The sequence below is a fragment of the Plodia interpunctella genome, chromosome 24 (assembly GCF_027563975.2).
Source record: "Plodia interpunctella isolate USDA-ARS_2022_Savannah chromosome 24, ilPloInte3.2, whole genome shotgun sequence".
NCBI classification, from domain to species: Eukaryota; Metazoa; Arthropoda; class Insecta; order Lepidoptera; family Pyralidae; genus Plodia; species Plodia interpunctella.
In genome coordinates, this window is record NC_071317.1 from 4,818,356 (window position 1) to 4,832,360 (window position 14,005).

Here is a 14,005-nt window from a genome sequence, read left to right on the forward strand (position 1 = left end):
AGATAAAGTCTACAGCAATCTTGGATAATGTACCTTTCTAATGGTAAAAGAATTTTAGAAATCGATTCGATAGTTTCACACATACAACCACAACAAACTCACACATACTCACACATACAAACACACAAACACTTACCTTTTTGTAATAATAGTATAGATAAGAAGAAGAAGAAAAGGTAGATTTACTGTTTCATTTTAATAACGGGAAAAGTATTTTAATTTTAGAACCTGAGACCATACAATTCTCAGGCATTAATCACTGGATCACCATCGCTTTTGATATGTATAAATATTTTATGACAAAACATACAAAAAAAAATTAAACGATCGCGACGAATTGAGAACCTCCTCCTTCTTTTGAAGTCGGTTAAAAATTAAAAATATACAAACATAGTTCTCTAATACAATGACTACAGAGCAGAATCATTTTTCCAAAGAATTTGTGGATTTGTGTGTCCGAACCGAAAGTTTTACAACCGAAATTTTATTCCTCCCTTTGGCCCAAGGGCACCTATTGTTCCTTAAGGGCTATTAAATCCTGGCTTACTCGTACCCTCTTGTCGTCGTCTTAATTCTCGAATCGTGCAATTCTGAAGTTTGCTTTTACATTTTACTGTTTTAACAACTCATTGTATAGTCACTTTACACTAGTGTTCACAATTTTTTTAAAACCTAATTTTAGTAATTTTTGAATTCTTCCGCGGCCCCTTGAATATCTCTGCGAAAGTCAATTTTCATACAAATTTTCAACCCCAATTTTAATCCATTTTGAATTTGATTTTTGAAGCCTATGTTATTATTATACCACGATCAGATCACGATCAGCCATGTGGAAATAAAACTATGAAGAAGAAGAAAAGGGTCGAATTTCAATATTTTTATTGTTTAAAGTTACAGAGTTATATATAAAAAAAGTGAGATATCTTCGTTATTGAAATAATTATCAACAACTGACTTGCTTAATCATACTCCATTCTGAAAGCAAAACATAAAATTGTGAACACGGATCATATCAAGCTGATACACATAATACTTTCAAAACAATGATCTTCTTGCCCCAAAACAATGTATCATTTTTGTTAATATGACGTGTTCACAAAAACAAAAAAATAAAACAATACAGTAAAAAATACAATCACAATATCACATCTTATTAACCCCGTTAAGGATACATCATCAGAGAAACACGACGTTAGCTGTATTTAGTTGTATAGCAGTGGAATTAAGTCGCTAGCCGGGTGCTAGCTTCATATAGTCAAAGATAATATGCATGCAAGCAGAAAAAGTAGCAAAGGGGACCCTTCCAAAGGAAAAACAGGCAGCTTTCTTGTCACCGGTAATCGATATCCTAGTTATAGAGATTTCATTTAACAATCATGCGAGTGGACAGAGATGGTCGCAGGGTCGCAGGTTATGTATATAAATCATATGGCATCAGAATAATTGTAAAAATTTAGTTTGAGGGGGTCCTCAAACTTCAATTTTATAATTATAATGTGAATATGAATGCTAGCTACTAAAACATAATTAATTATACCCTTAAACCTTCCTCTAAGGAACTATTGGTCACTATCTATTTGTGAAAACCCAGTAGTTTTTGAGTTTCTCGCGAACAGACAGACGCAGAGGTAGGTAGAGGTCGAGGTAGAGGACTTTGTATAACCGTAATGTAAAGATATGGATAGAGGCTCTTCAAAGGGTTTTGAAGAGCCTCTAGCAAATAGAATATCTCACAAATAGATAGTGACCAAATAGTTCCTGAGGAAGGTTTAAGGGTATAATTAATTATGTTTTTACAAGAGCAAAGCCGGGACGGGCCGGTAGTAATGAACAAAAAGTTTTGGAAGCGTTATGAAGATAGCAGCATATATTGGCGAATGGCAACAAAATGGTGTTTTCAAAAATACTCAACTTACGTCGCCAACTGTTGCAATTCTCAAATTCCATTTCGCAATAATTGTTAAATGTTTTGTACTTCCCGTCGTAGTGTCTGGCACAAATTGAGAATTTTCTGGAAAAATACATTAGATATTATACAACGGAGTTGCTTAAATATATTTATAGACAGGTACGAGAGTTTGGGTAAACAGTAAGTAATCATCACAAAGTTACTCCTAATGGAAGTAAAAAAAAGAAAATCGGTTAATATTATATCAATATCTTTCAAATAGAGTTTTGTCAAAAATCATAACTACTATAAAAAACATTTGTTAAAAAACTAATAACAAGTATCGCGTATTCTCAATAAAAACAACCCAGCGTTGAATCATGGCTAAAGTAAAAACGTATATAATAAAATTGAAGTAACAAATACACACACACAGACAAAATAAATTTATAACGTCACAATATTTATGGCGGCATTTAAAAAATAAAATACATTATTTACAATAACGTTTATTACTTTTAACAAATCACAAATTGACGCTCACAGAACACTAATTTAATTGCAATATTCAATAAAGTAAATCTATAATCGAATACGATTCTTATTATTCTGTGCAAGTTCCAGAACTGCGCAGAAATTCAAAAAACGCGTTTGCCATTTTGCTCGGCACAGGATTGGCACAATTCCTCATTGCATTCACTACACAATACTGAAAAGTCTCGAAGCTCTTGCAAGATTTTGTATAAAAATACGGCATGATATGAACAAGTAAGTCTTCTCCCTTCAACAAATTGCCAACACATCCTTGGATATCTCCTAGAGTATTCTGAATACAATCCAAACCATCTTCGGCGATGAATTTGGTGATTCTAATGGAATTATCGTCTTTGTTACAAAAGTAGTCGACGAATTTATCAGCAGCATGATTTATACTAGATATTTGTACTCGTAGATCACTTTTGAGGCATGGAGATACAGCGGTGTTCAAGTCATGAAAACAATCCTTCAGCAATGGAGTCTTCGCGCAATATTGTTGATGTATAGCATTCCGAACTCCCTTTTGTTTGACCAGCGAAATATCTCTCCATATAGTTTCAACATTGAATAATTTCTTCGCGCAATCGAAGAACGCTCTGCCAGATTTTTCAACTTCGGCTGTATAGTTTTCTCCTCCGTTTGTTATGCATTGTTTCTGGACCATTTCTTTTATGTCTTTTAATTTCAGGAACTGGCATATAACACCCGTCGCTAACACAATTAAAAAGTATACTTTCCATAAAGTTCTCATTTTCTTTTCCAACGTGCCGATCGGTTTTTCATTCGAGTCGCGTGGCGACTGGTGTGAGACTGCGAATGTCAACTTTACTTTAACGACATGTTTAAAAAACAGACCTCGACGGCCCATTCGAGCAAAAAGGGGCTGGTTTATTTCGTGAGTCGGTTTTTTGTACTCAAATAAATTGTTGGCGTTTGGTGTATTTCCGAAAAACGTTTTGTTCAATAGCCTGCTCATGTATCCCACTGGCAGGAAACTTTTGTTACTTCCATAGGTTTTGTATTGGAAAAAAAAATAATGCTTTCATTGCTCGTCTTGTTAATTCAAGCATACTGCATATATAAGCATATTGTAAGCATACGCAGAAAAATGCTGTTTATTCTATTTATATTTTTCCCTCCTCAACCAAACATTTTGAAAAATCAATTACTAACGAAAGTCATGTAATGATACGCGCGGCTGAAGCAAACGGAGCAGAGGCATCTTCACCAACTTCTTAAAACGACGCCCGAAACGTGCCCAGACCAAGGTTTGATTATAAGACTGTTGACATAATACATTACATTCGGTTTATGTAAAAGTCACCATTAAATATAGGTACTTAGTATGAAAATACTCTTTTATAAAGAATATTTATGTTCTATCTAGGATAGTAAAGTTCAAAGCGAACAATTAAATTTAGTCTTGAACGCCATTGGTTTTCTTTTTATTTTTACAAGCTTTTATTAACTTGCTATATAACTATCTATTTATGTGTGTACAAAATTTCAGCTCAATCGGTTAAAGATATCTGCTTCAAAATTGAGTTGCAAGATTCCACCCGAAGCGACATGATAGTTACATTACAAGTTAAATAAAAGCAAAAGAATATGACGTTCAAGGCAAAATTTAAATGTTCGCCTTGAACGCCTTCGCCTAGATATAATATAAATATTCTGGTAACTATTTTGGCCAACGTTTGAGTTTGGCCATACAAAGAGGAAATGTCGCCAGCCCTCTGGGAACTTTACCGCACGACGACGGCGATTTAGTGTCAATTGTTTATTTAAATTAATTTATATTTTATTATTTTAATTTTAACTTATATGTAACATAGATTATGCATATCTAATGTTATGTGCAATAAAGTATTTAGTTTTTAATATAGGTATGGTGACGATGCTCTTAACATCGCTATGAATACCAAAACCAACAAATTTTGATATGAAATGAAATAGCTTGACATATAAAAGTCTCCGATGTTTTGAATATTCTTTATAAAAGGGTATTTTCGCAATATCTATATTTACTGGTGACTTTTACTTAAACCGAATGTAATTGTCAACCTTGGTCTGGGCGCGTTTCGGGCGTCGTTTTAACAAGTTGGTGCAAATGCGTTGGGTTTATTTCGTTTTCAATTTAGAAAGGGGTGGAAATATGGCTGAACCGCTTCTCTGCTCCGTTTGCCTCAGCCCCACTTAATATTACATAACTTTCGTTAGTAATTGATTTTCCAAGATGATTGGTTGAGGAGGGGAAAAAATGCGTATGCTTATAATGCAGTATGCTCGAATTAACAAGACGAGCAATGAAAGCATTATTATTATTTTTCAAGACAGAATCTATATATGGAAGTAATCAAAAATGTCAATCAATTGATTGATTGATTAATAATCTGAAACATCTTTTGATTGTTAAACCAGGTTAGAGCATCAAAATGCAAAGAGAAACAATGAGAAAATATACAAAGACAGCTTACTTGTAAACTTGTGGGCATTCTTTAATAAAAACTGTACACCCCCTGTCTATAAGGTCTGCCTTTTTAAATAGTGTATTTTTAGGGTAAAACCTCACTAGCCAAGGTTTTTTATGTAACTTGTTCACATAGTCTGCAGCCAGAGTTGAAGAAAATACAACTGAAAAAAGAAACTCAGACATTATCGTAGCGAAAAATCCTATCATTGATTCTCAGCTCTTAGCGGACCCTGGGCTTCGATGATCAACGGCTGCGGAAGAAACTGGGAATACGTTTAAATTAGAGAGAGAGAGAGATCGGAAATCCCATCAGGATTAGACCCCTATATTAGTGTTTCTCTGTTTTCTAACCATATCGGCTACAGCAGTTGTCAATTTTCTTTTTTTTAAACCATTCGACTGTAGTTCACCTGGCATCAGCCCTTTTTGGGAATACTGCGGTTGCCGTACAGTTAAGACTATTCATCCCTTAGTCCTCTCGTAAGACACAGGAGTAGTCCTATTCTAGAGCGGGAACCGCACACGATAGACTAGACACTAATATATCAACCCTCGAAACAGAAGTGCCAGAGATTAGGGCATTCAAAATACTCTTTTATCATATTAGTATAGATATTTGAAACATTTACACCACTTTTTAAGCAGTTGAGCAAAAATCTAATACGTGTACTTACGTAAAAATATTAGAACTGAGTTATGAAACGACATTGCTGACGAGAAATTGAAACACAAACTGCATTATTCAACAGAAAACAACATAAAACTGAAAATAGCATTATTACGTAATCCATAATACAATATTGCGGTACTGTGGTGGTCTCTATACCGAAACGTCCCAGATTGAAATTCAAACTCAAAAAATTTTGACTACAATCAACTTGGAGTTTTTTTTTTGTATGTATGAAAGTTTGTAACGCTACAACTTTCGAACATTTAATCGGATTTTTATGAAATTTGAAAGGATCTGTCATTAGAATTTGTAAGTTCGCGGGGCAACAACATTGGTTAAGTCGTTTTTGAAATATTCACAATTTTGTAAAAATGCATCGTGTTCGCGAGGTCTAATAACGCGGCGTGCAACTAGTTATCTAACCGACGATAATGCACATCAGTTTACTTTGTCCACTGCCGATTTCCAAAGTGCAGCGATGTTTGTTCGGGTTGGGAATCATGCAAATCAATTTTAAAACAGATACCTATCTTCACTGTATGCGTGTTGAATGCAAGACCTCTCGTCAATTTTTCGAGTGTTATGATAACCTAAAGGCATATGACACATGACTTTTACAACCATCTACCGACGTAAACGTGTCAAGTATTCACAAACTAGTGAGCTAAAACTGTCAACCGGTGTGCAGATTTCCTCACGATGTTTTCCTTTCATCGAAAGCAAATGGTAGTTTATGAAAAGATCACTCTGATGACAATAATAGCTACGATTTTCTATTAAAAAATGACATTTTATTATATTTGTTTTTTGATGTACGTTCATATGTTTTTTTCTATAAAAATGACATTTTTTTTTCATTGTCTTTTGAAGTAAGCACGTTTTATATCGCCGCAACACTTATATTTATCACTGTTTATTCATCGCATGAAAAGCATGGCTTTTCAAAAAGCTTAAAACGCTAAGCTCGATAAAAGCACTTGAAGTGTACACAGTATTTATTTTAGTTCACATTTAGTTTCACCGCAAAATAAAATGTTCGCGGGATTGTGATGTGTCTACAAATTTGTTTTTTTTTTATTGTATTATGACTCTGTACACCCCGTAAGGATAAAGACGTTGTACTGCTGCCTCGCCTGCCTCGTGCTGAATTTCAAAGGAAAGGGGGCGTTAAAAAAACAAGATATAAACAAAACTCATTTTAATATGATAACAAAAAGTAGGTACCTACTTAAAGTAATAGACTAGTTAATCCAAACTCAGGTGATTGCTAAATTATATTATATTATATATTTAACCGACTCACAACACGGTCAAAATTATTTTGTATCTATAGGTACTTATATTCTTATATTTTTTGTAAAAACTAAAAGACATAAACAAAATTTAATAAATAATAACAAATATCTACTAAAAATATGTTTTTAAATCACTTTCAATATTAATATCATGTTAATTTCTGTAAACCCCTTACTAGGTAAGGACATGATAGGTACATCATCTAAATGTAAAAAAAAAAACTAAATGAAAATTCGTTCATCCGTTTTGGGAGCTACGACAGATACACAGACAGACACGTTAAACTTATAACACCCCTCTTTTTGGGTGAGGGATTAAAAATATGGCAATAAACAAATTTAATATTTTAATGATATATCGAATTAAAAGCAACCTATAGAAACTTTAAATCCACACTATCCATACTAGTATTATAAAAAAAATCATTTCTGTGCCAAATTTCATTAATATCGGTCCAGTAGTTTTGAGTTTATTCATTACGAACAATAATACAAAATCTTTTCTCTTTATAATATAGATCTAGAAATATGAATATGGATATATTAACACTATGCTTTAGGTCATCGATACAAGCGGCCAGTTGGACGGTCGCCCAGGGCTACGGATACAAAGGGGCGCAGGTTTGCGAATGATATGAGCACTTTTAGAGCGCTTAACATTTGGCCATTCAATGAATAAGGTGAAAATACATATACAATATATATGTACTAGTGAAAATTTTGAAAAATGTATATTATACATATCTATAAATTTTCACACTTGTACGTCACTATATATAGATGCCATGTCAATGTCAAAATTATAGCGTATTGCACATATAAGCTACTGGCATATTATACTTGCCCGTTTCACTTCCATGTTGTAATAAACGACATTAAGATAGAGACAAAGCAGTGCAGCAGACTATTCTATGATGTCTTTTAAATGGCACAAAAAACGACCGTTAAAAAACAAACAAGGGGCGCCGCAGAAATGTCGCCCAGGGAGTGTATAGTGCTAGGACCGGCACTGAAGGTGATGGGGGAAGAATCAACCCATTTTGTAGATGGTCGCTGCTTGCCCCACCACATGTACGGCCGTGCCAACCTTGACAACTTTCTTTCTTATGTTCTGACCCAGTCTTTCCTGAAAAAAGAAAAAGTCAATTTGTCACAGTCGATTTGGCGCGATTTGTAATTTTATGCGTTGAAAGACGGGAAGATTAATTACCAAAAGGAAGCCAAAAATATTAGGAATAAAGGAAACGTGTGTATGAAGATGGATTGCGTCAGAGGAAGTGAAGTTTATTAGTAATATTTCGATTTTTAAATACAAATTGATTTTTTTTTTTTATTTAGAAACGAATGAAAAAGACGCCTGGAGTAATTAAGATAATATAGAAAAAACAGACATTTAATTTATCTCGAATGTCTGTGAGAATCATACACATCAATTAATTGTACAAACTGCAAAACTTTATTAAAATATAATCACCAATAAAATCTAACTAGCTGCGTCCTGCAACATCGTTCCCGTAGGAATATCGGGATAAAAATAACTGTCATACATTACCTATGTGGTGATAGATTTGGATGAGCAGTTCCGTAAATTGCTTCACATATACTTAAAAACTTTTTTAAAATACTATACTTGTGTAGATAGGTATCGATAAATTAAGTCGATTTCTCTTAGATGATTCAAATTCGAACCTACAAATTAATCAACTCTCACGCACACTGACTGACGAGCTTGGCTTAACATTGCGTTGCTATGACAACCAATATGCGATGTAAGGTATATTGTTGTGTGTATAAGGGTTCTAAGCCCCTAAAACCAAAATATAATACCCATATTTTTTTTTTTAATTAAAATATTCGATACTTCAGAAAAAAACCCTTTGCAAATTATTATACAAAATACAAAAAGGTTTCTTTCACTCCACGAGTCAGGTACAACAATAATTGTTTAGTACAGCGTCACCAGACGTCTCGAGTCTGGCGGGACGTCCCGATTTTTAACTTCAAAATTTTGTGTTCCGCGCGGGGCACGTACCTACTTGTGACTTCAAAACACAGCTTCAAAACTTCTTACATTTTTATCATACCTAACATAAGATGATAAATATATATTTTTATCAGTTTTATAACTGTGTGTTTACTGAGAGTGTATAATTTAATATTTGACCATATATATACCTAAATATTCGAACTAACTAAGTAGGTACCTAAGTAATTAAAATTAAATTGACAAATATTATGATTTAACCAGACGTAGTACAGACATATAATTCAGTTGAGGCATACCACATACTTACAAAATTGAATATTATTTTAAGATTTGAAAATAAATAAACACTTACAATTTTTTTGAAAACCTTCCATTTCGGACTTGGCGCGCCTGACACACTGCTCAGAGCCAAAACACAAGCGAACACGATTATGAAAATCTTGAAGAAATTCATTTTTGTTCTATTTTCGAAATAGCGAATATTAATTTCAAACTTCGAATTTCAAATTGGCTGTTATGATATCGATACAAAACTAATGCTACGTTCAAGAAGAGCATCGTTTTATACAAGTACATTTTACCAACAAATAATTCAGTCAGAAATTTATGGCTATAATGTCGAACCTTAACGTCCTAATTATAAAGTTCACGGTAATTGCATGTTTCAATAAAGATGCAAACGTAAATTGGTTTAATATTAACCATTCAGGGAACTCCCGATAGGACCCATGCTTTTTGTAATTAGAAAGTTAGGAATTTGTTCGGAATGTTCACTCATTGATTCGTCACGAATGTATTCTATGCTGTGTAATATATTCTTTATTGTACATTTTTTTACATTTTAGCGTATTCCCAGTTGCTTTTACGGCAATGAAACGCGATTTGCTTAGAAAATTAAAAATTTAGGTAATTAATCATATATTTTTAATTCCATAGGTATATTTTTCAGTTCAGCCTGATCTCAACTCTCTTTGAGTTCTCTCGTTCTCTCTTGTCGTTGCCTATCAGCTGTCAAAGATTTTTATCCCTCAATCGCCTCATACTTCCACTGGAAGACGCGGAGTGGTCATATTCTAGTGCGGGAACCACACGCCTCCATATGTAATTGTAGTTGTATAAAATATAATCTATATCCTCAGAAGTAAAAGACAGAAAGTGTTAACCAGTAGGCCACGGAGGTCGTTTAAATCACACTATTATTAAACCTTCAAGTTCAAGTAATTTAATAGTGTACTAACTAATAAGTAAGTAAACTTTATTAACGAATCACGATGCTGCTAATCAGCTATAACGAAGTGTAGCGGGCTATTAACAGCTCTGTTTACAAAAATTATGTCAATAAAAACAAAATATTCGATAGAATTTATGTTTGGAAATCGTACTATAGAAACTGAAATTATTATTTCATTTTAAGATAAAGATACAATGTACCTACTTTGGCGGACATATCCCATGTAGGGAACTAACACGCAGCGATATTTTTTGTGAAAAAAGAACAGAAGAAAATAAATGAGCAGTTAGTTTTTGAATATAATATTTTTTTTTTTCAACAGAAGTCGATTCTACATAATTCGATTGGATCGCAGTCCGATCCGACCGCATCGGAACTGAGTAGTAAGGGATATGTGTGTTGGAATAATTTAAATTAGTGATTCAGAATCATTATCGGGCAGTTCTCCGGCTTGGGAGATTATTTTCTGAGCTTGCGCTATGATTGGTTTTGCGCCAGCAATGGTTTCGCGGATATTTTCACCGACCGATGCTCCCTGAAAAAAAAAATATAAAATCAGTTTGTACAATCGACCGCAAGTTAAATTACCCTGCACTGATCTTTATGCCATGGTAATAGGGGTGAGTTTGCAATGAATTTGGGTAGCTTCATATGCTGTTGAGTAGGTACAATACTCAATTTCAAGAGTATAAAGCTTAAAATATATATGTATGTATGTATATATATATATATATATATATATATATACATACATACATATATATATATATATTATGTGTGTGTCTATGATCCTTGAAGAAAATTGGTTTGAAGCGGCTATGAGAAAATGTCTAAAGAATTAATTCTAAAAATTAGTATTAGACAAAACTTTTTCTCTCGTCTTCATGAAAGAATGTTTCATTTCAATTTCCGAAGCAAGCAAAACAAGTCGTTTATTGTACATAATTTAAAAAAGTATTTTTTATTTCAATAGCGATTACTTTAGCACATTTATCCCGCCAGAGTACAGCACTGTATGTTAGGTACACAAAAGCTTTGCCGCCTTTTGTTATGTCGATTAAAAACGTTTATTTTAGAGTACTTAATAATTCTTTCATTATGTAAGCATTGGTTTGTGAAAATATAAGTACAACATATTCGGGCCGAAATATTGGGAAAAATCGTTTTCCACAAGATAAAAAACTTCAAAAACTATGGGATACGCCTCATGCTGTAAAATTTTTCGAGCCAGTAAACGGTCGAAAAAAAGCTCGGAACACTTCACACGTAAAGACTTATTAAAATATGGACTTGATACAGGTACGATGTTCAGTCCAAATCAAGTTTATATCAGACCACGGTTGACCAAATAATGCAGAACATAACCAAAAATAGTGTTATTATTTTCAGGATAATCCACTAAATCCTTCCTTTTTCCTTTAAACTCGCACCACGATTGCCTAGAAGGTATTTTTGGTCGTCAATCTGCAACAATATTAAAAATTGGCGCTTTTTGGCTCCATTGGCAATGTTTGTGTACCTTAGTTATACCAGCAGCGCCATCAGCGCTAAGCTTTGAGTAATATGCCCTATTCTTTAAAAAAAGTAAAACTTTATTTTTTCTGATGCAAAAAAAATAATCACGCTCACGATATATTAAAATTTTCTCCAATGCCCATATGAATACTGGCAATTCATCTATTATTTTTTAATTAAAACTATCAACTGCCAATGTCAAAGAATACCAAAAGAATTTAAAATCTGGGAAACGTCTCGGAAATAAAATATGTGCGCGTTTAATACCTGTCGTTCAATATATAATTATGCAACGAGAAAGTAGTTAATTTAAAATACTCACGATATTAATTTCTCCCCGAGGCCCTTCAAAAGGTCTATCGAAGCAGCTGGCGCGACGGCCATCGCTACCAAAGCGAAAAGAAAAGCAACATTAAGAAATTTCATTATTTATTTATTTACCTATTTATTATTATTATTATGTTTCTCCTCTTTTGGAATTCACGGCACTAAGTCCGGTCCTTTGAGAGGCTTGCGTGGGGATTAGAGATGGGCAGGTGGGTAAATATTGGGTAGGTAAAAAGTGATAAATACCAGTAGAAAGGGTAAAAATTAAAAAATACCCATTTATACCAGGTTTTCATTAAAAATACCGGGTAAGAATTGAATATTGCCTTTAAAAATTAGTAAGATATTACTTTATTGACTTAACCTTTTGCCATTCAATATAAGATTTATATTTAGAATGAAACGAACAAATATATATATTATATACTCTTTAATCATCATAAATATTTCTATAAAATATATATTTCAATAAAATTTGTATTTATCAACAAATATTATGTCACACTTTTTTAATTTTTGGGATGCACGATCTATGTGTTCACTTAGATTTTTATAGGATATAGATATGTAACACAATACCAACAATCTAAAGCAAGTAAATGTTTACTATAAAAAATATTTCGATTTTAGTTTTAAAGTAAAAATGCAATATGCATAGTAATAATAAAAACAAATAATCACAAATATCCATTTACCGCATAAACATACACATAATTACTATAAATCTTGTAATATCACACACATCAAAATCAAATCACAGTCTTCTTTTTGACATTTAAAATATAATCAATAATATTAACAACATATCAACAATACTAACATATATCTCCTCTAATAGAACTAATTTAGTAGGTTGATATGGCACTGTTTTAGACATATAAAATAAAATCTGAATCAAATTTAAAATACCCATTATATCTATGTCAGTCTTCATTACTGCTACTATTACTACTACCACAGTCAAAAAATTCTATATTATATTCTGGTGATCTTATTATTAAGGCATTATCTACTCTAGTGGAGTTATAGTGACTTTCGTCCAAGCTTTCGTCTTCACTACCTGTTTGTTCAGTGTTTTGATCATAATCTGGAGTCCATGGACCAGGAGAGTCACTGGCTTCAGATCGCACGGTTTCATTGTATTTGTGAAGCAGATCCCAGTTATAAGAAGCGAAAGTAAGTTTAGCTGCTCTTTCGGTAGTTAAGCGATTTCTTTTTTTAGAATTAATATGACCATGCTTGCTAAAGGATCGCTCTGTGGCCGCAGATGTACATGGTGCAGTTAAAATACGTACTGCTATTTTACTTAAGTTTTTAGATGAACAAAGTCCCTTCCACCATGTAATAGGAGTTATATTTTCGACTTTTTCCCAAAGAAATCGCTTTCTCCAAAATCCATCTCTGGCCTTGTAATTGGCGAAAATCTGTCATAACATTTATATTCTGGGTTTGGGCCATTGTTTCTATAAATTCCATTGCTTGCAGGTCTTCGTCGTCATTCAAGATTAACCCTTGAGTTTTGGGGTCCAAAAGATAAGCCGCTAAATGTATAGGTTTTATACAGTCTTTCGTTCTTTTATCGACTGCATTAAAATTTTTTTTCTTGTCTGCGTTGCTAATTATTGTAACTTTCGGTAAAATGAACTCTAATTTTGACTTCATGTCTTTAAATATAGGAAAGACATTGTGTATATTACATTGGTTTCATTCTAGTTTAAAAATTAGGTACCTGGTACATAATAACACAACCGATGCGTGGTGCATGCAAAACAAAATGGCGAACCTGTAACCTCTTAACAACATCAACTCAACTATCCCCACCACTTTCCAACTTACCCGACAAAGAGATGAGACAGAGACAGCACTATTGTTAATGTTCTTTTGTTCTACTGATAACGAAATGTCTGGATATGTTAAACGATGACGGTTTTACTCAAAAAACCAGTATAACGTTTGGTTTCTTTATTTAATAAGAACTATATATCTGTCAAAATACAATATTTTAAATTACATATATATAGATTTAAATTTTTACCCCGGAATTTTATTCATAGACATTTTATATTACGGTTCTGTTCACTT

General features: G+C 33.1%; 1 protein-coding gene across 1 annotated transcript; it reads right to left on the reverse strand.

Moving 5' to 3' along the window:
• Nucleotides 1-862: 862 nt before the first annotated feature.
• Nucleotides 863-5,690, reverse strand: LOC128680598 (uncharacterized). The gene is made up of 4 exons (XM_053763845.1): nucleotides 5,573-5,690; nucleotides 4,903-5,059; nucleotides 1,917-2,011; nucleotides 863-975 (listed from the first exon to the last, which is right to left on the reverse strand). The coding sequence occupies exons 1-4, from the start codon at nucleotides 5,604-5,606 to the stop codon at nucleotides 944-946; spliced, it is 318 nt and encodes a 105-aa protein (XP_053619820.1). The 5' UTR covers nucleotides 5,607-5,690; the 3' UTR covers nucleotides 863-943.
• Nucleotides 5,691-14,005: the final 8,315 nt, after the last annotated feature.

What these genes read in the sequence shown, in the direction of transcription:
- LOC128680598 (XM_053763845.1), bottom strand. Translation starts at nt 5,606, where the DNA reads ATGTCGTTTCATAACTCAGTTCTAATATTTTTAC. An exon ending in CTCAGTTCTAATATTTTTAC is followed by an intron (nt 5,060 to 5,572) that starts GTAAGTACACGT and finishes TTCTTTTTTCAG; the next exon opens with TTGTATTTTCTTCAACTCTG. An exon ending in GAATGCCCACAAGTTTACAA is followed by an intron (nt 2,012 to 4,902) that starts GTAAGCTGTCTT and finishes GTATTTTTCCAG; the next exon opens with AAAATTCTCAATTTGTGCCA.